Source organism: Acanthaster planci, linkage group LG05 (genome assembly GCF_054643075.1).
Source record: "Acanthaster planci isolate LZ-2023a linkage group LG05, COTS_SCS, whole genome shotgun sequence".
In the NCBI taxonomy this organism is placed as follows: domain Eukaryota; kingdom Metazoa; phylum Echinodermata; class Asteroidea; order Valvatida; family Acanthasteridae; genus Acanthaster; species Acanthaster planci.
The window spans coordinates 19,973,004-19,996,244 of NC_141781.1; the positions used below are offsets into that span (position 1 = coordinate 19,973,004).

Below are 23,241 nucleotides of genomic sequence, written 5' to 3' on the forward strand. Positions count from 1 at the left end.
GGCATTAACAAAGTAGTAATCAACAGAGGGCGGCAAGTGAGCTGCATCCGAGCTGCACTGTTAATTGACGATACTCGGTCCGGGGACACGCTGGCAGTAGTTGGAGCCGTAGCTCATTTCGGACATGGCCTCTGGCCTCGGCTTTGTCTCCATCTTCGTCCTCAGCCTTCAGTAAAGTCCCAGAGTTGAACCGTGAAGCCAAGCAGCAGTAGGAATATCAATTGTAGGCTGATGGAACCTTGAGGCAACGACTTGGTAAAAGCCCAGGGCTAATGAACGGCGCATCACTGGGTCATGATGTACCCTGCTCACTAACATTAAGATATGGTTTTTTTTATCAGGGAAACTTGGTTTAGCTCGTAGATAGGAATGGATTTGAGATGGACTGAACCTCAGTGGTCCATTATTTAAAACGGCGTTTCTCATATTCCTCTATAAAGAAGGCTGGCAGGAACCAGGCTACTGCACATGAGAGCATGGTACCTCGTGTCGCCTTAGATTCATGAGCTGTGAAAGCACTTCTCGGGGCCCACTTGGCTTTGTCTCCCATGGGTCATTTGTGCTCCAAGACGAAAGCCAATCTCATGCCTATCTTGTTGACCATAGGAAAGTGGCACGTAGATCTATGGGTAAATGTAAGTCTGTGGGCGCGAGTGCAGTTATTTGGCCGAAAATGTCTGCCACATTCCCATAAGGGCTTAACAGACCGAATTGTGTTTTCTACGGTGGTTGTATGGAGAGAGTGGTCACCTGGTTTTTGTTTTTTTTTCGAAATGGCCCCATGCTTAAAGGGACCTACAGATCTAGACCGTTGTTTGTTGTCGGTAAATATGTCATGTGGACACTGCTTAAGATGTTACTTTACTCTTGACTTTACTCTTAAAATTGCCTTTTGATTTTCCATTAAAATGAGTGAATTTGAGCAGATATGTACTTCTTTTGCATATTGTAAGTTGCTGGCTCGCTGCCTGACTAGCTCTAACAACACCCCCCCCCCAGTCAGCCCCGTTGGATCTATCCCCAGACCCTTAACCCCAGTCCTGAACTGTTGGGCGATTTTCATCAGTGTGACTATGTTTTCCCACAAAAAAGCAACTCGTCATCCTGACTGTGTTTTGTCGGCTGGGCAAGCAAGAACATGCTATTGCGCCTCTTACAAATCGTCTTCATACAGGATGGCGAAATTATGTTTCAACTTCTACTTTTTAATAGACGACTTGTAAAATCTTGTTAACGTAACAATGATGACATCCGAGGAAAGAGATTATTTAGTGCTGCCTGCAATGAATATGTCCCGTTCGATTGACCCTGATAACTGTTTACGCCTGCTGGTACATCAAAATACAGTCCCAAAACTGAATCAGCCTTAGAGATGCTGAGTCAATTCGTCCACAACTTTGACGAAATCTGGCGGCCTTCTCAGACACGAACGAAACCTCAGACGCTGTGAGGCCGCTCCCTGTTACGGTCCCCAGTGGCACGTCATCGGACGATTCAAAGTAAATCTACTTGCCAAGATAAGGATCCGATCGGAAAGGGGCACCTGTCGTCACGATGAGTCAGACCAAAAATTCAATCTCGAGCCACACTGAGGCGAATTGACACAAGCATTGGCGCATTTGCCCCATTGCACGAGCTTGTGTAATAAACGTCCGTAGTTATCTGGAGTTCAAAGCCCAGGCATTTTTAGAGACAGGCGGTGATTTTCTAGTTCACAAGAGCAAAGGTGAGTGTATACCAGTTTCCTTTGTATTTCTTTTGTGACGTAGGCGTAGCCGAGGGGACAGTAGAAAGTAAGGCCGAACGCAAACTGCTACAATTTCTAAAGCAAAATCGAGTCGCTGATAGAAGTAAACAGAATATAGTGAAATGGACTGTAAACAAAATGTGGTTTTCTCCGAAGTGTCAAGCTTGTTTGAAGAGTTTTATGACAATCGATATTGTACCGCCTAGTACATCAAATATGCATCAAGAGATTTCAAGGCGACTGTCAAGTTTCGCTCCATCAAAAGACTTTAAGATGACAGACATTCAAAGCAGACGTGTATTTTTAACTTTTCTCGTTTTGTTTCAAACTCAGGGCAGTCGGAAATAGAGCAATCTCCAGCTCTCTCATGCCAAGAGGAAATGAATACAGGAAAGGCTCGATTATTATTTCGTCACATTTAACGTACCCAAAATAATGGGCTATTGACGGTGACACCGTCGGCGCCCGGGTCGTGTAGATTCTATAATTATATATACATGTATACTTTCTCAGCCGTTGGAGGAAATTCAGGAAAGTGCGAAAATGTAAGCCTTTGAAGTTTCATGGTGTAGTCGACTGATAGGTCCTTCCATGCGCTGGACGCGGGATAAAGCCATTTTTTATCACTTTCTCACCCACGTTCAATTCTTGTTTCAGACACATCGAGAGGGCGCTGCACAGAGAAGGGAGCCGCAGTAGCTGTGATTCTTTTCACCATGGGGATGCGAGACTGTGCGAAGAGTGTTCTTTTCATTTTCAACCTGCTGTTTTTTGTGAGTATTAAGTTCTTCGATAAAGAAACGATGTCAGGTGCTGATACTGAGTCTGGTGAAATAATAACTTAATTGTGGGCATCGTTACCGTAGAGCGGGCACATCGACAAAATTATTTTAAGAGTCGGGGAGCAGGTTGAAGGACGAAATCCTCTGTTCAATAAAATGAAACCCCGCACAAACACAAGTCTACATTGTCTTTCCCTCACGAACTGCCTTTACCCAACCACTGAGCCGTGGGACGGGGTAAAGGGAACCATATCCTCCAGCAGTTGATTTGGGAAAAATACTTTTTCAGGATTTCGGAAGACTGTTTCACTTCCCTTCTTCCTGAGCGTTTAAAAAACCCCGAAAATGTGGCCTCACAGTGTGAAAGCCTTAAAAGATTATACAGAAAGAAATTTCGACAGATTTTGGTCCTACTTCCCACACGTAATGGTTCTTGATCTACCCCTGAGCCCATTTGAGCAAAAAAATGCATGTACAAAAATAAATTCAGAAACATTGTTCTGTCTTTCTTCCCCAACGCCTATGCACGAGGAAGGGTCATTTTGTGATCCCCTGTTTTAGATCAATCTTCGATCAACCCTCATGTTTCGCTCGTAATGATAAATGCGGAAGATCGTTGGGGGGGCACGCTTCGTCTTTTCTTACTTCTCGCTGCGTGACACCAAGTTGATGAAATGAATTCAGGGGCTGATTGTAGTCAATGGGGGGGGGGTGCAGGAGGAAAGTTGTCCCCGAAGTCATGTTGCCAGTCTTTAATGAAATCGCCGGCTTTTTAGAAACGGGACTGACGCCTTTCCGTGGGAAGGGTATGGCGCTTTTGCAGATGAAGAAATTGGAGAGTCATTTTTAGGGAACAAAATCTGTTTTGCCCCTCGCCTTGAAACAAGACATGGATACCAATATTCAAAGAGGGTGTTTCAGAGATAAAAATGGGATACAACTGATTTTGTCCGTAACTATATACATGTAGATCTATATTTGAAGTCATTTATCTTATAAGAAAACATATGCATACGGATAACATTTTCAAAACTCACTGAAATCTGAAAGGGGAAAGGAAATTGGCTTTGGCAACTGTTGTGTTGAAGATGGTGATGATCTTGATTTTGGTCATGGTGCGTGGCGGTGCTTGAGGCGCTGATGGTAAGGGCAGGGATGGCATAGTGACAGTGGTGACGGATGGGTAAGGGGGTTAAGGTTTAAGGGGGTGTGGGGATGACGTTGGTGGTTATAACGTCACGACGAACATGATTACGACAGTGACACTAAGAATTTGGAGTGACAATGTTCATGACGATGATGGAACTTGAAGAAGGAAATCGGGCGAAGAATGTCAACCCAATTATTGTCGTGATTTCTCTCACGTCCGTCACAGATGACCGGGGTGGCTGTGTTGGCCATCGGTGCCTTCCTGTACAGCCGCGAGGGTCCTTTTGCCACCCTTCTTCCCAGCCTGCCGTTCCTCAACGTGACAACTATGACCATGATCGTGGGCTGCGTCATCATGATGGTCGCTTTCCTCGGCTGCTGCGGTGCCATGAAGGAGAACGTGTGCATGGTTTCTACCGTAAGTAACCGTTTATTGTGCATTCTTACACGGCCGTTACTCATGTACTTTAACAGGTGCACAGTTGAGAAAATGTCAAAGAAGGATGTTACTGGAATTATCCCAAAACACGTGAGCTGCGTGCATTTTTTATCCCAAAACACGTGAGCTGCGTGCATTTTTTTCTGCATAATGGCTTTAAAGTTACACCGCATAGTTTTCACTGCTAACCCCAACAATTGGAGTTAATTGAGGTGATTATTCGGCATCAGAGTTTTAAAGAGTAAATGTAGAAGCAGATGCATCATTCTGGATACTACATCAGTCAGAGTGCAAAAATAAACCTTTTCAACATTCTCATTGCATCACAGGGTTGAATGACAAACAAGCCATGCATTTTAACATCGCTTCGTAATTTTCTTTTCTTTGGGATATTTAATTGCCTAATCATCAAGTCGAATAAAATGCAGATAGGTACATCGTAAACACACAATACTTTTGAAATAAATAGCCAATTTCTAAAAAGGAGTAGATTGCTCTTAAATGGTACCAGACACTATAAGCTGAAAAATTAACGTGATTGGTCCATTCTGGACAAAAGAGTTTCGGATCCTGTTTTTGATTGGCTAATAGCACCGTGACTCATTGACAGTCCAAAATGATCAGTGCACCAAGAAGACAACTCATGTTCAAAAAAATTATTCCCCAGCTGTGTGATTTTTCTCACTTTCGTTTTTCTTCTTTATCTTCCAGTCCCATGATGCATTGAGAATACTGAAAAGGTTTAGTGTTTGAATTTCAGAATGCAGACAGATTTGAATTTCAGAAATATGTAGAAAGAAGGCTCCAAGCTACAACCAAAGGTTTGGTCTTTTCCTCTCGGTCAGTATTTTATCATAATGGTGGCAATCCTGACGGCGGAGCTGATAGCTGGTGGGCTGGGCTTTGCTAACAGGAACGCGGTGGAGGCGTTTATAGAGAAGGACCTGACCCAGCGGGGGATCCCTCTGTACGGTACGAAGGGCGAACATGGCCTGACATCGGCTTGGGACAGAATGCAAACTTCGGTGAGTTTTATCCCCATGTCGTACTTGATACCTGTCTCTTCAACTTTAAATTATAAAATCATTTGGGTAATTCAGTTACCTAAAGTGACGTGCACCCGACAACCAGAGGCTAATTCCGTCCAAGAGGTAAAAGGGGCCGTGATTCTTTAATGAGCCCGGAGTGCCACCACAAGAGGGCGCAATTTTCCTAGCAACGGATGCTCCTTTGGTAGGAACCGCGGTACTCCGCTAATTACAAACGACTCTAAAATGCGCCGGTGCGTTGCGGTCGCGTAGCTGCCAACAAAAACGAACACTCCCAACCAACATGGCTCGTTTTCTACAGATGAAGTGGGTGCTTCTGTTCAAGGCGAATAGAGAGGACAGGGTTTGACCGTTTCATTTCCGTTTCTCCCTTATCATGTAAAAAAGAGTTTGAAATTCCACTTCATGTTCCAGAAATACCGTGATGAGTTTACAAAAAGATATCCTTTCTTCCTCCCCCACCATAATATTTATCGATAATTTTTATGCGCTCTTGCACATCTTATTCGTATTTTTCCCATGCCCCGTAAAAAATATCCCAAACGTGGGCATAAAAGGGCTTGGGTGGAGTCTTTCCCGAATACATTGGATTCTCTGTTACAGCTACACACTTAACTTTTCTTCGTACGTGATGTGACGTTTCACGCTTAGATCGACACCAGTTTTGTGAGCTTTTAGTGTTCGTTCGAAGTTCTTTCTGTTTATGCAAGTCGCCTTCAGCTGCACTCGTTATACGGTTCAGGGTAAAATTCTGGCACCAACTCGTCGTGTTCCGAGTTACTCATAATCGTGAAAGTTGTTTCCTATTAGAATCATCAGCATCACTATAGGCCTATCGAATTCAGAAATAATTCATATCAGAAGACCGATACGATGGAACAGTGTCCCGCGTTTATGGCTATCGTACGCCATTTCATCTGCATAAAGATTCGCGGCCGTGCCTGTTGCGCATGAGTAGTTCAAAGTTCAGCAAAAGTACACCGTTTGATATAACAATATGAAACATTATGCAATAACAGAGACTGAGTTGTATTAAATTCGCAAGTGCACGGCTGACCGTCTTGTGGGGGTTGCGACTTTCTGCGCATCGGCTGTGAAAATGATCAGTAATCAAAATGAAAACACCTTTTTTGGAATTTATAACTGGCTTACTAGAACTCCTATTAAAAAGGCTGGGAACCAGAATACGGGTGTGGTAACTATGCAAAGTAGCAGATACTTAATGCAATCTTAATGGTCCGTCTAAAAACAGCTGTCTTGCTGTGGCGTCAACAATTCAACCGATTGGAGTCGATTTCATCCCCTCATGACCATACCGGGTGAGACGCCAGATTCCTGTTGTTCCGAGCATCTTGTCACGGCTTGTGGCAGGGACAATGACGTCAGCAAGTGGGAAAAGGTGGGTGAATACAGCGTTGACAACAAGAATCGATTCATTGTCTTTGATTTCGGATTTCTAAATCAAGGTGTCGATAGTGGTATCGACAATATTGCTAAGTGGCGAAGTGCGTACTCGAGTCCTACATTGGAACCGGAGTTTCATTTACTCCCCTTGATGTAACAGAGTCACAGAGGCTGCGTGGGTGTTGAAGTTTTTCTGCATGCACGCATGCCTGTAGTCTGGACTCTCAAGAACTACTTACCGGCATCATCAAGTACCACTGTCACACGTTGATGCCAAATGAGCCCATTCGACTCAACAGCAGAAGTTACGGTATTTGCTATATCAACAGGGGCATAGTACAGTGCCCACTCAAATCTTGAATGTCTCCTTGAGGTAAAGAAAAGAATTTCGGTGCATTGTTGTCTCCGCCAATACAAGAATGCTAGACGAAAGTGTAAATGGCTGTTACATATTTCTGGAAGAGGTCGTTGTTTAACTTTTATACCTTCGCAGGTTCGTTGACACGGGTCATGATTTTGATGCAGTCGCTGATATTATTCCTATTATCTGGTGTCGTAATTGTTTTTCTTAGTAACTTTTTCTGCGAGACGAACAAGTGATTTTTCTTATTATTACTTCCCAGGGTTGCAAGGAGGTCCTAAATGGCGAGATAAAGAGTCACATGGGGGTTGTGGCAGGAGCCCTCATTGGTGTGGGAGTGTTTCAGGTAAACTTTCTGTTACATTTCACAGATCCTTGTACTGACTGGACGATGCGCGGGTGCCCATCGCTGAGTGAATAAGCACACTCAACAATCAACCTCGATTACGTGGGCTACGTGCGCGTTCCTTCACTTGCGTTAGATCGCATAAGGCATGGTGGGAACCAACATGGGGCCGCAAGATCGTACTAATAAGAACGAGGTTGCTTAAAGATTGGAAACTTTGAGCCGTTCAATTTGGTGAGCATGCGCTCCTTGTTCCGAGCATGGATGCACAGTTCTGAGCTCGCGCAATACTGTGGAAAGGACTGATATGTCTGCTACCACCAGTCTCTCAAATTCTCTCTTTGAGACCTCTTTAGCTGGAGTTTTTTAAAAGATGGCCGCCACAGCATGCAGTGCTGAACGACACAACAATTTTCTTTATCTAATTTTTCAAATTTTGAAACAATTTTTTTGATCGATAATTGAATATTTCGTTGATTAAAGACACAGATAATTTCGTCTGAATACCCCTAAAGTAAATAAAATTAAACTGTGCGCGCATGAAACGATCTGTAAAAGTGTCCTGACACAACGGCTTGCTGTGATTAAGATTTCGAGCCGCGGGGCCGGTTTCTGAGTTTGTTGAGGTCACAAGGGCATTTAAACCTCCAAAGATGGCGCCTAAAGGCCTACAGCTTTCGGTCTCTAAGTTGGCTGACCGGTATGAGCGCAGTGCTAACGTAATACTTGACGTGTAATAAAACGTGTCACTTTTTTTACAGGGAGAATCTTGTTTTCAGCTCCATGTATAAGTTGCAAAGATATATCTCTCTTTTCATACAACTTGCAGCATTAAAAAAAATTGCATGCTGATTTAAAGCACATCATAGCAAATGTTCTCATATTCTCACTTGCAATGAGTGCGCAACTTTTTGGGAATTCGCAATGGATCCCATGCTATAGGAGAAGAGAGATTGTTGCAGTCAGAGTATTTCAAGGCAAGGGATCCCGTTTGCGCCATGATACTAATAAATATCACCTTTCAAAATTGACCGATAGCATGGGTGCGTCGCTGGGATTTTCCCCATGACCGTATCTTCCAGGGAGGCAAAGCACTTTTTTCCAGGGGGAGGGGGGTTTTTTTTTGGGGGGGGGGTAGTCATCAGCAAAGAAAAAAAAATGGGATGGGTCAAATTTGAGCGATTTCTAAAGCAGCTTGGCGAGTTTGTTGCCCTTTTATCGCTACGTTCTCCATGTCTTATCCTTTTTCCTTATTTGTCCTCAATATCAAAAGTCTCCAGTGACGGAGTGACACCTGTCTCGCCCCCTGGCGACGCTCGTGACAAATATCTTTTTACTTAACATTTAGAGATTATCAGGAACACCTTCCATTTGATTACTATGCTAAATGACGGCCCATAATTCAAAAATCGGCATTTTACATAGTGGGTCGCACATTAAAAATTCCCACTTCAATTTACGCCATTTAGCTGGGGTTCCTCCACAATTATGTGCTTACAACCTTGATGAAACATTCTTAAATATTCTTTGTAACTGACCACTGTGATAAATGGGTCATTTTTCCCTTTCTAGATGCTTGGCATCGTCCTATCCTTCATGCTGTGTTACTCAATCCGGAAAGGCTAAACACAGAGGCCAGTAGCTTCAAACTCATCTGAAATTTGATTTTTAAGACAGGCCAAGCCCAGAATAGAAATAGTATACAAAGTCATATTTTAGTTAAAGTCTTTTATACTGTATAAAGTGTATGCTTAAATAATACATGTATTTTGTCAACGGAAATTTATTATTGGACTGGTTCTATGAGTGGCATTAAGTGGGCAGTCTTATGCAGAAATATTGATAAAAAGATAACTTTCGTGTCCTGTTTTTCGACAAAAACACTTTTAAACCTGAAAACATGATGCTGATTACAGCCACCTGACCAGAATTCCCCTTTTTCCACTCGCCAATAAGTCTAAGGTGTGAGTATAATGCATACACTTAACATCTGTAAAGATAGCCTTGTCGGAATGGACGCCTATGTTTCAAAAATCTAATACCAAAAACTTGCTGAATGCAGCGAGTGACCCCGTAATCGGAGGAGCCTTTCATCGCCGACAGTTTGATGTTGTGATTGAAGCTATAATGCAGTGTGGGTGAAATAATTTTAATTAAGAACATCCCCCAAAGAAATTTTAGTAGAGGATGTATACCCGCAGTTTGGGTTGACAAAAATCTAGGGATTGTCTCATGAACGAAACGCGGTATAGTTTTTTATTTAATAAGAGACCAGTTCATAACGTTGCAAGATCAGCAAAAACTACAATAGGAGAAATTAACCTTGGAATTCGATGTGAATGTGCATTGGTTCCACGAGGTTCATCAGCAACATTAATCATATGTACCTCCTCACAAATGTCCCAACTTCTTAACACCTACTGTCTTACTATTTAAAGAACATAATTGTACTGAGAACCGGCAAGCTTTGTCACTCGGAATATAAAAGTGATATAATGCAGTTAAGCCTTCCTTCCTGGCAAGGAAAAGATCCTTTTATTTACATCTCTAAATGTCTACTTCTTCATTTCTTATTTATCAGTATGTATTCTTCCTGTGAATGCAACAGGTCTTTAGGTAATAAAGACTCAGTAACTAAATCAGAAAAAAAAACCAGAACTAAAATCAATTGCATTTTCATTTATTATGCATGCCTTCCAATTTGACCAATTGATTCCGTGTGTTAATACACTGAGGGCTGGGGTATGTTGTCACCGTGTAACAACTCAATCCATATGGGTTTTGTGTGATCCAATACACCTAACCTTGCTGGCAGGCATTACACATGGTGTCGATGGGTATTTGAGACCGTCGGTGATGAAGATGATGAAATTCACCTCTCTACAGAAAGTGGAGTTTTTTTTATAGTTTTGAAATGTAAAAGTTTACTTTAAAGGTCTACAACCGTTTGCATTACCGTTTCTTGACGACGTAACTCCTTGAGATCTCACCCTCTGGACGTACGATTGCAATAATGTGATTGTTGTGAGGACTTATTAATTACGACGCAAAATGTTGGAAGTTATTCTTTTGACTGCTACAAAGGTGAAACGACCTGAATGTGATGGACGAGTTGTACATGTACGATCTTGAGGTACGTTGCACAATACAAATGTTTTGATAAAACAATTAAATGGTTTATGCTGCAATAACTCTACGTTAAGGAATCAAATGCTGTCATTTATTATTTGTGAGGTACTAAACCCAATTTATTGTGATGTGCAAATACTGTACAGGGAATTAATGTGCAGAAGATGAGTTCTTATGCTCATTGCAGTAATTCTATAATTTCACAACTATAGATTGGATTTCCCAAAGTAGACGTTCCGTCTATTGCAAATATCAAGGTAGGAAATATTGACTTATAAAATATACGAAATAGACTCGAAATGCGCTAGACTGGTTCGCAGGCCAGATGAATCTGACTGTTGTCCTTCGATTGAAGGGGCCGGTAAAATAAATGAACGAAAAGGAATCCAGCCATGACCACAGATGTCTCTTAGTACATAAACGACCGTGACCCAAATTAGGCTTCCGGTTACCATGATGACATGTTGCGTCACGAATTAATCATTTAGCCGTGGATGATGGGTAACCTAATAGATTTTATCAAGAGTCGTTGGGGTCCTCAGGGAGCCAGACTAGGGACGCACAAAATCTAAGATTAACAAAACTCAACACAAAGTTCCAAATAGCGGCGCGGCTTACTGGCAAACAGCGATAAGTGTCGGGCACTAGCGAGAGTTCAGTACAGTTCAACGCCTTATAAGGAACGTGACGAAAATATCCAGTATTTTAGGTCGCCAGCGCACACGGCCCCTTGCTAATTCAGATGTGTGGCAGCCTGTCTCACAGAAGTCTGCATGGAGAGTTTGTTATAGCCAACAATAATTCCATCCCCTGACGAATAAAAACAATAACGAGGTGAAAAGCAAAGTCAGCTTTCCTTTGAGTCATGACACAGATTTCTCGATGCTAGATTACTACACTATAGAGCCATTCCATTGCAGTGGTACTAGTCCAGACATGACAATAACAGTGTAACTGTCACGTATATTTAACGAAAACCTAGGGAATTACATCAGCCGATCAGTCCATTTGAAAAATAAAGTTGTTTTCATGAATTTATTTCCAGGTCAAAACTTGACTTCGGAGAAATTCAGTAGTAAGATAGATTTTCCTGGCGTAAGGGCGACTGGTCTATATTGTGGCTCTTGCTCAAGAACAATGTGCCCATGATAAAGACTATTTTTCCCTCGCCAGTTAAATGCAAATTATACTTGGCAATCCAGTGGATTGTTCGGTACATCTGAATGTTCGATGAAGCGGTTTTTGTCATGTCAGCGTTGTTCTGGACTGCATAGCGGCGTTTGTTTCCGAAAGAGGCCCGTAAATTTTCCCCTCTGACAACAATTGACCAGGATGAAACTTGGCACCCTATGCTGGTCGTATCTGTCTGCATGCACGTGTGTCCCTCTGATTTAAGATCTAATTATGCTTCTAATTTTTCCTGTTCCTGTTTGTACATCTAATTGTCTTTTATGTTTATTCTTGTTTATTCTTTAAATTGTTATAAATTACCATCAGATGTGTACATCGACCCACCCCCGTGGTGCTGATGGTGAGGCTGTTAGCGGATGGTGGGATATGAGCGGTTAAAACTTGAGTGATGTCAGGCACATAACGGCCTTGTCGTGTTTCAGACTCGAATTAGATGCACTTTACTACTCCACGCCTACCCAGGCTTTGCAGGCCTTAAAAATTCATCTGTTTGCCCCACAAGGTCATGTAAATCATAAATGGATATCCTGGAGGATAGCCTGGAGGATTATAAAATGTCATTTTGTGTTCTTTTAAAACACCTAGCACCAACAGTAAGAACTGCCAATCTCAGTCTTGGCGATCGTCCGTTCATACCAAAATGTTTGTACTTTGAAACTCAATGCGCTATTTCATGGAGTATTTGGGGCAAGGCAAGGGCAAACCGCCCCAGGCATTTTCAATTCTTTGTTTTCCTTCCCAACCAACGTAGCCTCATCTCCGAACCACACGCGCCAAAATAAATGGAAAATTTCCCCACCTCTCCAAATCCTCAAGGAGCACTGCATACCGGAAAAAAGTTCGACTGGGATGGCAAGTTAATATCGACGTATGCAACCCCAGCCACCATAAGCCGGAGTACGGCCGTTGAGGACCGCATACAGGTGGTCTCGCCTCAGGGGAGCGGTATCAGGCTTGGCACACCGCCCCAGAGACCGATGAAATACAGCACCAGACCCATCTGGAAAACATCACTCAGCTGGGTCTGTGGTGCTGCATCCTCCACCAGCTCTGGGGCGATGTGCACGTGATAGCGCCGCCATCGCGCCTTCTGTGCTGAGGTGAGGTAGTGTACCCGAGGATGGCTCGCCAGGGTACACAACCCCACGTCAATAATACACGCACGCCAGGAGCCCCCAACATCACGGACCAAAATGTTATCAGTTTTAAGGTCGTTATGAAGGAGACCCCTGTCGTGCATGTATCGTAGACCGTCCAGCACATCCAGCGCGATGCGGCGCCAGGAAGACGGGGCAAGATGGGAACACGGTCTTGCATCCTCTGTTGTTGGCTAATCTCCCTTGATAAAAGGCATCCTCTCAAGCATTGAACATAGCTGGGTTGATGGAATAAAAGTAGGCCTATTCAATCGAGCGTCATCTTTTTCGTAGCGACGCGAACTTTTCCAAAATCTAAGCACTTTCCTCCATGGCACCTATACGTTGATTGTTTCTTATTTCTCTTTTTAGCAACAGCGCTTTAATTGTTTCAAGAAATGTTGTTGAATTCTAAGTAGTGAAAAACTACATTTTGGAAAGAATTATAGAGAACAAAGCTAACCAGTTCCATTTTTTAAAACTTCTCTGAAGTAATGCCCGAACAATTGTCTCATCGAATGGTTTATGTGATTTACTGTGTATCCCCCCCCCTTGCAAGGCACCAGCCCAACTAGCTCCAGGTACCCTGTCTCTGAGGTGGCTATCCAGGATTGCAATGATCCCGGCCCTACGGCGTGGTGGAACGGTGGAGACAGCCGAGAGCGAAGCCACTTTCAAGCATGTCACACTGAATAATCAGGTAGGAGTAGGTAGGCCCAAGATGTTAACCCACCAAAAAGGGCGGACGACTGCACATGTATCCGCCCCTCATCATGCAGGCCTCCTATACTCTCTTCCCAATTTCGCTGCCATAATTGTTTTTCATGCTAGGCCTACATGTGCATGTACATATGTCATTTTCTGACACCAGTTTTATAAAATTTGGACTAGGCTTAGTTTGGCAAGATTTTCCCCTGTTTGTTTACAGGACTGTGGCAGCTTCCAGACCTAATTAAAGATCTCTCAAAGAAGTCTCGATCTTTTAGTCTGGAAACCAAATTAAAGTTGGACATGTGATTTTAATCATTCATAAATTTTTCATTGAAGAGTGCCAATAAATTATCTAAGCCTAAGCGCTTTTCGTCACAGGAAGGAGTGCTGATTTCTATTAACATGATTAACCTGAAATGTAATTGCCTGTAAGGCAATTACATTTCAATAATTTTTTCCGGGGGCACCCATCATGGGGAGGCCGGGTCAGAGTGTGGACCATTGGGGGAGACCTGGGAGCCCTGGCAGTTAGGATAGTGTGACCCCCCACTACCCAGGACAGACCCCATGCCACAGCTGGTCTGGACTACTGAGAGGTGAACATGGAGATCACATTCTGGGTGAGTCTCATCACACCACATGTGACACTTTATGGTTTTTTGGCTATTTAAGGTTTTGATAGAGCTTACATGTACTTGGAAGCAAAGATGGTTTGAGGAATTTGGGAGATGGTTTCTGAATCAGTCATCCACAACCCCATGTCACATGGTTAAAGTTACAATAGGTTTGTAAGTATCATCATTTTAAAAATGGCTTTTGTCTTAATTCTTCAGAAGCAAGTACATGTAGCAAGTCTGAAGTTTTTCTCACTGGCAAACCTCATAGGAGGGGTACGCATCACCCAGGGCCAAAGCGACGGGTGGACTGAAGATGGGACCAGGGATCAATGTGGTTTTGCACCTGGTTTGATGAGATTAATAGATGGAGTTTTGGAGTAAAATGTAAAGTGCAAGAATTTAGTAACAATTGTGTAATTGGGCTCTATATCTGGTATTACGACGTTGTTTAGTGTTATGTTTCTGTCAAAGTTGTAGTTGAGTCCGTCCATTGGCTTTACCAGGATTTCTTCACAATGAGAGCAAGATTTCTTTCTGGTGGGGCTACAAAGCACCCACCTTCTGCAAATTGAGGAACTATTTATGGTAGAAGGGGTACATTTCAAAGTTTTTAAAGGGAATTTGTGATTTTAATCTTGTAACTTCCCTTCAGGTTTTTGTTCATCTTTTCTTCTTCCTCCATTTTTGTGTTTTCAATGAGTATTTTGGGGGGAAGGGAAGTGCCACCCTTTCTCCCCAAGATTCCCATGAATCCACCAGAAGTCCCCAAAAAGCCATCCAGTCACATGCTACTCAACTACATGCAAGCTGTCACACACAGGCATCCCCTTTGCAACGGTTCACCTCACGCTTGTGCTCGGTCTTGTGAAAGGGCTCATGATGGAGTCGACTTCAACACCAGTTTCTTCTACATCTTTTTCAACTTTAATATTTCATTTGCCGCTTCCCCATGTTCAGGGGTTTACTCACTTCACCATCGTCGTGAGTGACAACTTCAACGGAGTGATCAGCTTTGAGAAAGTATGGAGGATGCCCAGCCTTCTGTTACGCTCTCTCTCAAAAGAGAGCAGGCTTTCTTTGATGGAGTCCCGCTAAGACTCCCCTTAGCCATCATTTGCATTAAATAAATTACTCTTTAAGTTTTGCTGAAAAGCATGACTCACTTTGAATGTCTGGAAAAGATAAAGTTTCTTGAGCAGGCAGATGATGTCAATTTCAGGTGGAGTGGCAAGCGACGCACAGTCCCATCAGAGAGATCACCAATGATACTGATCTCTACACACAACTCAAGGAGGGAAGTGCAGGGCATGGTGACGTGCCCAGCCAATCAGTGACTGTGCACGTTGGTTGACGGGGGCTACCAGTGGGGTTGTTATCCACACCCAGCACGGCACAGCCAGCATCAACCTCGTGGAAGACGAGCAGATTGTCTGTGATCTGGGACGACGGGGCAAAGGAAATTGCCTAGCAACCTGCTCAGTCAGCTGATGAATATCTACTAGGCCTGTGTGTAAGTGAATCCTGAACGACAAGACGCAAGGTGTGCTGACTAATCTGACTCTTTAGAAGTATTATCAAGGTCCTTGACCACCTCAATCTGCTTTATGTTCCCCGTGCTGTGATTTTCATTGTGCAAGTTTTGGCTAGTTTACCATTATTTAAACTGATTAAGTTTGAAGATTATCAAAAAAGTTTGGCAAATTTCACGAAATGTTGGCAGAATGTTCCAGTGTGTTTGCTTGAGCCCTCACGCCACATAAACCCTGTTGATGAACTCTGCTCAGCCAGGAGTGCCTACCAGCTGGTGGAATCCTTCAGCTTGTGTGCCTTCATCCTTGTGACTGACCTGCCGTGTGAGTCAACGGACCTCCAGACACTGTCCTGCAATCATGCCGTGGCGGATACAGGCCGATGGTCTCGGGGTAGAATCAACGGCCACAACTTCCAGGCAAAGTAAGTACCGACCGAAGAAATTGAGTGAAATTGTAACGAAACATGTAACTATTAGTATGAATGGATTATCGACTAACGCCAGTTGTTATCATTGTCTGTTTGGTGATATCTGTGTCATTTTTTTCAGCTGTTGTTTTGCATTCTCTATTTATGAGCTGATCTGCAAACTGATTTATGATTTGGCTTGTGACTGACTTGCGATGGGCTGGTTCTCTACTCTCAATAACCAGGTATTGATAGGCTTTCTAAATATGATCAGGCATTCCTAAAAATTTTACTTATTTCTAAATGTAAGTGGGAATTCCTAAAAGTTTACTGATTTCTAAATATGATCTGGCATTCCTAAATGTTTTACTGACATTGTAGTCAAATGGCCAACATAATTTTGGGAAGAAAAACCCGCCTGCTTACATTTCGTGCTCACATTTTTTGCTCAGGTTTTGTTGGTAGCCATCAAAGGGGCAAAGCAGAATTTCATCAGGCTGTCCAGCTTGGTCACTTACCGCACCTAAGCTGACAATGCCCAGGTGACCCCCCCTCGGAGCCACAGAGCGCTGGAGAACCAACGACTGCCAAGTCCTGGTAGGTCTTGACCCTGGGTTTGATGATGATGCTTTGATATGAGACAATCCTGCTGATTCAGTAATGTGTGAGGGGACGGGTCTTTTGATTGGTCAGATGAAATATTTCTGCATTCATTTGATGAGAGAGGTGCTGTGAATGGCTGTCACACTTTAGAGGCATCAGTCGGGGCCTGCCATTGGTCAATTCTCTCTTCTGTCCTTTGTTCACAGATTGATCAGGGTATCTATGTGGAGTGTTCATGCACTCAATTGTCTGACTATGCAGCCCAAGACGAGACAGATGACATTGTTGGCTACAATTTCTACATCCATGCATCTTGCTTCGTCTGCGTTGTAAGTAAAAAATGTTTGGAGTTTATCAACTAGGAAAGCTAATTCCTCTTGACCAACAAAATGAGTTGGTTCCCCACCGTCCATGTTTTGGCAAAAACAATTCCCTAGACTTTATTACCATGTGCCAACTTGAGCAAGAAGCTAAGCAGTGAGCTATGTTTTTAATACCTCACAATTCAATGTTCCCATGAGTGGCAATTTTTTGGATCTTATTAAAATAGTACCTCTTTCTAAATATGGTTATAGAAATATTTGAGGAAGTTTTCATTGTTTTATCAGAAAATCGTTATGACCATTTATTTTACTTGGTACACTAAAAAATAACTATTTCTAAAGTGAATTCCCCTTTTTGACAGTTAAGTTTAATATGTCCTTTTCCATGAGATGCTGAACACACTTGACCTGTGTTCACCATGCCTATGTTATTAATTTACAAATTCTAAACCTCAAAAACAGTGTGCAGTAAAACCTTTTATTTTATACGTTTCCAAGTCATGTAGTTATTACTTTTACCTGTTCAAACAAAATCAGTACTCGAAATTTTGTGACTAGAATAGCAGTCCTGAAATTAATCAGCCAAACACAGATTCACCAAGATGAAGGACGTGTTTCATTCTCTCTGTGCAGTTGGGCCTGTTGTGTGCCATCATTGCTCATGTCGTCTGCTCAGTCTTGTCCATGTTCTCGGCCAAGCTTCTCATGCATATGTGCTCTGCCGCCATATCACTCTAGGTAACAACAACATTTATAGATGTGCTTTATTCTTGATGCTGTTTTAAAATTTGGGAGAAAGAATCCCTGAGCTTAGCGAGGTAAGAGCAACTGCGTCAAGTATGAAACCAGATGGAGTAATCAGTGATTCCAAAATGGTTCTCTCCAACAAATGCCCTCAGGAAAGTAGCAGAGCTCAAATCTTAGGCTTTGGTCTTCCAGATCCTTCAAAGAAACCAGTTAGAAGTTTGGAAGATTTTGTAGGATGTAGGAAGATAGAGCCAAGCGAGTGTTACTGTGCATGATGCTCCACTGTCCCTTGAAAGTTGAAGTACAAAGACTGTGCCATTAGTTCCCTGCACAGCGGAGGATTCCCTGCACAGTGGAGAATTCCCTGCACAGTGGAGGATTCCCTGCACAGTGGAGGATTCCCTGCACAGTGGAGAATTCCTTGCACAGTGGAGGATTCCCTGTACAGTGGAGGATTTTGAAGAATCAAAGAATTCAGAGAGAGCTAAGATATTTATTAGCATATTGATCTTTCCAACTGTTCTCTCCTCAGAGTGAGTTAAAGATTCCTAGCAAGAGTTCTGAGGGAGCTAGGATTGATATTAATTGGAAAATAACCTGTCCACCTGTTCTCTCCTCAGATCATCTTTGTCATCTCAGTGTATGTGAGTAGCTCTGTCTCTGCACCCTTCTGTGCTGTCCTAAGGGTGCTGACCCACTTCTGCTTTCTGGCACAGTTCACTTGGATGGTCTTACAGGTGAGGACGGACCCCCTAACTCCATTCTGTTCATGTCTCGCGGGTACCTCCTTAATTCAAATAGCTTTATACCCAGAACACCTTTTAACAGACAGCTCCACAGGTACAAAAGAAGCAGCAGATGTGGCCCTGTTGATTTTAACCCTACTGTCACACAGTACTGCCCAAAACTCCATTCCATAGAAGGTTGGATCTGTTGGAGGAGTGGTGTCCAAGAAGGCCACACCCCCTTTCCTTCTTGCATGACCAGTGATTCACATATTGCTTATTTACCCAAACATGTCTGCCCTGACACGAAGTCCAGATAACATATCAAATCTGAATAACACTCTTGAAGTCATTTGGTCTGAGCCACACCATTTGCAATTCCTGGCTTTGTCTTTGATGTTCCGCTCACTTACCTGCCAAAGTTGCCAGACAAGTTTAGGTGGCCCAGTAGTTGAACATTGATCACAACAGGACAAGTTAGAAACATGTCAGCAGTTAATTGCCCACACAGCCTGGACAGCTTCTGGGTTTTTGTCCGTCAGCTTGCGGGTTCGGTCTGATGATTGTGTCCGGCTATTTACAAATTTCTATGTGGATTTGATCCTAAAAGCTAACAAGATGTACAGTTGTTTAGAGTGGCAAATTACTGTACTGTCCCCATTGCTAGTAAAGCAAAGCATGCGTTAATTGTCCCCAATATTGTTATTTTGCTGTGCTGTCTGTTAACTTTATTCATGTTTTTATGTCTTCAGGCGTTCAACTTGCGGAAGGTGTTTGTGATCAACGATGAGCACACCGACAGATACGACATTCTGTTTATTGTCATCGATCGGCTGGTGTGAGTAGCTTCATCCTTTATCCTGTCTTAACCAATCAGCCTACCAACCAGCCAGTCATCTTATGAACCAGTCAGCCTACCCACCAGCTAGTCATCTTGTGAACCAGTCAGCCTACCAACCAGCCGGTCATCTTGTGATCCAATCAGCCTACCAACCAGCCAGTCATCTTTTGAGCCAACCAGCCAGGCATCAGTGTTACAGCAAGTCTGTACCAATCGTGCACTGGATTAGTACAGGTAGTTTGTAAACCCTAATATCAAAGGCTTCTACACTTTTATGCTCTTTTGAATATTATATTGTGAAATACTTTTCAGTTTTGGTTTATGGAACATATTCGCCTCTTTGCTCAGCAAGGCATCCCTTAAAACCAGAGGTCATTTTCAGACTCCTCAAATGGAGCAACTGTAATAAAGCATCTGTACATGTGTGTGGAGGTCATGAAATTTAACTAGGGTTGGGGCATGGGACATATCTTAAAATGCAATAGCCTGTTAAGAGTATCATCTCATCACTTGACAAGTGACCTTTCAACCTGGGTAAGGATCTTAGTTTTCTTTTGCTTTTTGAATAAACAATGCATAAAAGTAGGCTTTTCATCCACCAAATTTGTACAAGGTAAAGTTTTCCCCCATACACTTAAATGTGAAGAATTTGTTTCTAATTTTGGAACTTTTGCATTTGTTTTCATCCCTTTTATGTACAGCAGAGCAGAAGTGACAGTTTCTTCACATCACAGAAGTACCTGTGCAAGTTTCATTAGCTGTCTGAGGTCACATGACAAGGTAAAATAAACAATGCTGTAACCTTTTGTAGCCTGTTACCATGACATGCTGTATGGCCCACCCTGTGAATCATCAGTTGACCATTACATTTTTTACTTTGCACTTTAAGATTTGATACAGAAATCTGTTTTCACACCAAAAAAGGCTTGCGGCTGAAAATGAAATCTTGTGACAACTTTTCGTTTGAATTTTCCTGTGAGATTTGCTTCATTTCATTTTAAATTCTGCTGGAACAGCCCCAAATTCAGTTTTTGCACAAATGAAATATGAAAACTTGTTTGAATGCTCAAGGCCGCAAAAAGAATTCAGGATTTGTAACTGCACACCGGCATTCCATTATGGAGAGCAAATAATTGAAAATGACTCGTGTTTCATTGAAGTATGAGCGGTTAACCCCAGATGGCATGAACTTGAAAACTGTCAACTGTAAGACATGAAAGAGCTGTCATTTGTAAATCACCCTCAAATAGATTTGAGATATAACCCCCAAAACTGTCCATTGAGTTTGAAATGAAAAGAAAGATACTCTTGTCGACAAATTCAAGTGACTTCACAGGTCTTGAAGGTTTTTTGTTTTATTTATCCAAGAAGGGCTTTAAAGCATAATAAAAGTCAGTAGGGACTCTTAAAGAAATTTTATAATCTGGAAGGAATTTTGAGGGGATGAAAAATTGGAGATTATTTAGTGACCTCGTGTAAAAGGTTAGTACACGTTTAGTGCAACAGTCACTCAAAATCAAACTGCATCTTATATTGCTTCACAGTGCAAAATTTCCACCGGCAAACTTCGTGCTTTGGACCTGGGTTGAATGTCAGACTGTACTTTTTAAGAATTTGTATGGGAGTTCCAACTCTTGTGGTTTCCAATTTCCTAACTTTAAGACTTTGAAATTAAAGAGTTCAGGCTTCTAGAGAATTAGCCAACATTCTTGTAACCAAATTGTAATTTGAAAATGTCTCCATGAGACTGCACTTAATTGTAGTAGCTTTCACTTGGAGATGGAATTAGATAACTTAGTGTTCATGTTGAACATTTCCTCATGTTCTTGTAGTGTTCATGGTTGGACCCAGTCATCGATGCCTGGTTGATTCAAGACTAAAAGCAAGATAACCCACACAGCCTTAGATTCCATAGATGTTAGCTGGTTGGCTCCATGATGCAAGATGTCTTGAGCCAGCTCCATAAGTCAGTTGGTCCCTCCTGCAGCTTCAACATCGCAGACTTTTAGAGAAAGTGCAGAAATGTTGACTGGAACTTCGTCCGATGTTGGCTAAAAATATTTGGAAAAATCAGAACATATAAATGGATTTCAAATTTGATAGCAATTTATGTTCTGGGGTGAGAGTTCTGGGGATGAGTTCCTATTAGCCATCAGAAAGCAAAACCATGTCCAGTAAAGTTCAATTTAGGAGGGAGAAAAACCAGGCTGTTTACTTAGAAAAAAACTTGGAATGTTTGAGACCTCTACTCTGTAGGATTTGTGCACAGGGTGCAAAGTGGTGTCCGTATATGAAACTCCCTTGCAATGGTTTGTTAGCCATCAAGACTGAACTTATAACATGTCCTAAAAAGTCAAATTCAGCTGGGAAATTATATAACACTAACTGTCCCAAATCCTCCGATGTCGTTATGATTTCACTCGCAGCAAAAGGGGGGGGTTACCCATTTGCATTGTCCTTTAATACAAAACCCCAATTTTTCAGACAAGTCTGAAAGGATTTGTGCAAAGGGTGTCGAGTTATGTCCAGATATGGAACTCCTTGTATGCACTTAAACACTTGGTGCATTTAGTTGTAAGTTAAGTCCAGGGAGAGCAAAATTCACCTTTCTCTATAGCAATAGTTGTTTTTTTGAAAGAGTCACAAACATTGTTAAGTTAATACATATGTATTTACAAAATGTAATGTTTTGTAATTGTCAAATTCCATGCACGAATTTAAGTCAGTTTACAATAAAACATGGAAAGGAAATTTACTTATCAAGTCTCTTCTGTTATTGTATTGTCTTTGATACGCGTTTAGTTTTTATATAAACCAAACTCCTCAAAGAATTGATCATTTGTTAAGCTTAACTGGAGAGCTATCAACCATTTTATGGGGATAACCTCTTTGAATCGAAATTAATTGTACCCAAGTCAGGATCTAAATTTCAAGATCTGCCAAACAAGCACTTGAAACGACTTGGATTTCGACTTTCTGCTAACACTGAGAAACACAGGGGAAAATTGTACAAATGTGCAAAACTGCGCCATGATGTACAAATTGATGGTTTCAAGAATGTACCAAGGTATGCTGAAGTGAAATGTTAATTACCTTCTTGTGTAGATTGACTGGCCGCTGGATGTAAACTGGCGACAGAACCATAAGGTTTACAAACGTAGAAGAAATGGCGCATTAACAGTGGGGATTTATGGTCAACAGCGAGGTGGAATTCACATGACTCGGATGTCCTTACATCTGGGGTTTCGATGCTTCTTGGCTGAAGACACGGCCACAAAATGACAAGACGTATACACTTATAAGTAATGAATAAGCGACGGCAAAAAGCAAACCACGTGTAGGCAGGGAGCCAATAGGAATGGAACTAGAAGAGGGAGACGAAACCTTCCATAGATTGCACGGGGAATACGAATCCGTGTTAGAGGCAAATACAAGGCGTTTAAACTTTGGGGTCCCGTTGCACGCACGTTAAACAAACCGTACATTGGCTGAGAAAGAGACCATTTCTTTTGTTGGATTCCTTTGTTCGGTCTCTCCTAAACAATAAAATGTTGGGAGACTTACGGAGGATTAGACGCCGCTATCTTTCGTTACGCTTGGGTGAACAACAAAGGAGAGAATTGAAGCGGAAAATGTCGAAATACTCGCCTTCAAAAGCATTTTAGGCAACGAAATGATACTTTTTGCAGAGGAAATTGCATAATAAATCTAACTATAGTTTCAAAATTCCGAAATTAGCTGGGATAAAAAAGTTGGCTTTTCAGGACTGGCTGGTTCCACGCTTAAACTTTCTTCCGCCTGCCGTTGATGGCGCTATAACATTTAAAGTCCACGCGTCAAGACTTTGATGAGAGTGGACTTGTGCCGCCCCGGCTTTCTCCGCAAGAAAACAATTTTAATTAAAACAATCAACACTTTCAAAAAAATCTTCTTATCTTGTTTTTACTGAAACAAACTGATATCTTTATTGTTTTTTCCCCTTAGGAATTAAGACCAGAAAGTG

At 42.2% G+C, this 23,241-nt stretch overlaps 2 protein-coding genes and 1 long non-coding RNA gene across 20 annotated transcripts; 2 read left to right on the forward strand and 1 right to left on the reverse strand.

Moving 5' to 3' along the window:
* The first annotated feature begins 1,060 nt into the window (after positions 1 to 1,060).
* On the forward strand, positions 1,061 to 10,473 carry LOC110989439 (tetraspanin-9-like). Its single transcript, XM_022253816.2, has 7 exons — positions 1,061 to 1,726; positions 2,405 to 2,520; positions 3,905 to 4,096; positions 4,963 to 5,142; positions 6,419 to 6,565; positions 7,194 to 7,277; positions 8,850 to 10,473. The coding sequence occupies exons 2-7, from the start codon at positions 2,464 to 2,466 to the stop codon at positions 8,901 to 8,903; spliced, it is 714 nt and encodes a 237-aa protein (XP_022109508.2). The 5' UTR covers positions 1,061 to 1,726; positions 2,405 to 2,463; the 3' UTR covers positions 8,904 to 10,473.
* Positions 10,474 to 12,023: 1,550 nt separating this feature from the next.
* LOC147799206 (adhesion G protein-coupled receptor V1-like) lies at positions 12,024 to 21,993 on the forward strand. Of its 18 annotated transcripts, XM_087137137.1 has the most exons (11): positions 12,479 to 12,991; positions 13,293 to 13,433; positions 15,782 to 16,014; positions 16,142 to 16,244; positions 16,452 to 16,596; positions 16,809 to 16,931; positions 17,559 to 17,663; positions 18,293 to 18,409; positions 19,150 to 19,472; positions 19,940 to 20,018; positions 21,071 to 21,993. In XM_087137137.1, the coding sequence occupies exons 2-4, from the start codon at positions 13,350 to 13,352 to the stop codon at positions 16,206 to 16,208; spliced, it is 384 nt and encodes a 127-aa protein (XP_086993263.1). In that variant the 5' UTR covers positions 12,479 to 12,991; positions 13,293 to 13,349; the 3' UTR covers positions 16,209 to 16,244; positions 16,452 to 16,596; positions 16,809 to 16,931; positions 17,559 to 17,663; positions 18,293 to 18,409; positions 19,150 to 19,472; positions 19,940 to 20,018; positions 21,071 to 21,993. The 18 variants fall into 18 exon arrangements, 14 of the variants coding, with proteins under 14 accessions (XP_086993277.1, XP_086993271.1, XP_086993270.1 ...); XM_087137151.1 differs by having other exon boundaries at positions 12,024 to 13,433; positions 15,281 to 16,014; XM_087137145.1 differs by having other exon boundaries at positions 12,044 to 13,433; positions 16,170 to 16,244.
* On the reverse strand, positions 20,558 to 23,019 carry LOC147799207 (uncharacterized). Its single transcript, XR_015425327.1, has 2 exons — positions 22,332 to 23,019; positions 20,558 to 21,289 (listed from the first exon to the last, which is right to left on the reverse strand). It is a non-coding gene; the product is annotated as an uncharacterized LOC147799207 (long non-coding RNA).
* Between the last annotated feature and the right edge of the window lie 222 nt (positions 23,020 to 23,241).

Excerpts from the sequence above, each read along its gene's own strand:
- LOC147799206 (XM_087137142.1), top strand. The coding sequence starts at position 13,350 with ATGATCCCGGCCCTACGGCGTGGTGGAACGGTGGAGACAGCCGAGAGC. Across the intron at positions 13,434-15,781 it reads ATGTCACACTGAATAATCAG|AATGTTCCAGTGTGTTTGCT; the intron begins GTAGGAGTAGGT and ends AAATGTTGGCAG. Across the intron at positions 16,015-16,141 it reads GGCCACAACTTCCAGGCAAA|CTGTTGTTTTGCATTCTCTA; the intron begins GTAAGTACCGAC and ends CATTTTTTTCAG.
- LOC110989439 (XM_022253816.2), top strand. The coding sequence starts at position 2,464 with ATGGGGATGCGAGACTGTGCGAAGAGTGTTCTTTTCATTTTCAACCTG. Across the intron at positions 2,521-3,904 it reads TTTTCAACCTGCTGTTTTTT|ATGACCGGGGTGGCTGTGTT; the intron begins GTGAGTATTAAG and ends CGTCCGTCACAG. Across the intron at positions 5,143-6,418 it reads GGGACAGAATGCAAACTTCG|CTGTCTTGCTGTGGCGTCAA; the intron begins GTGAGTTTTATC and ends GTCTAAAAACAG.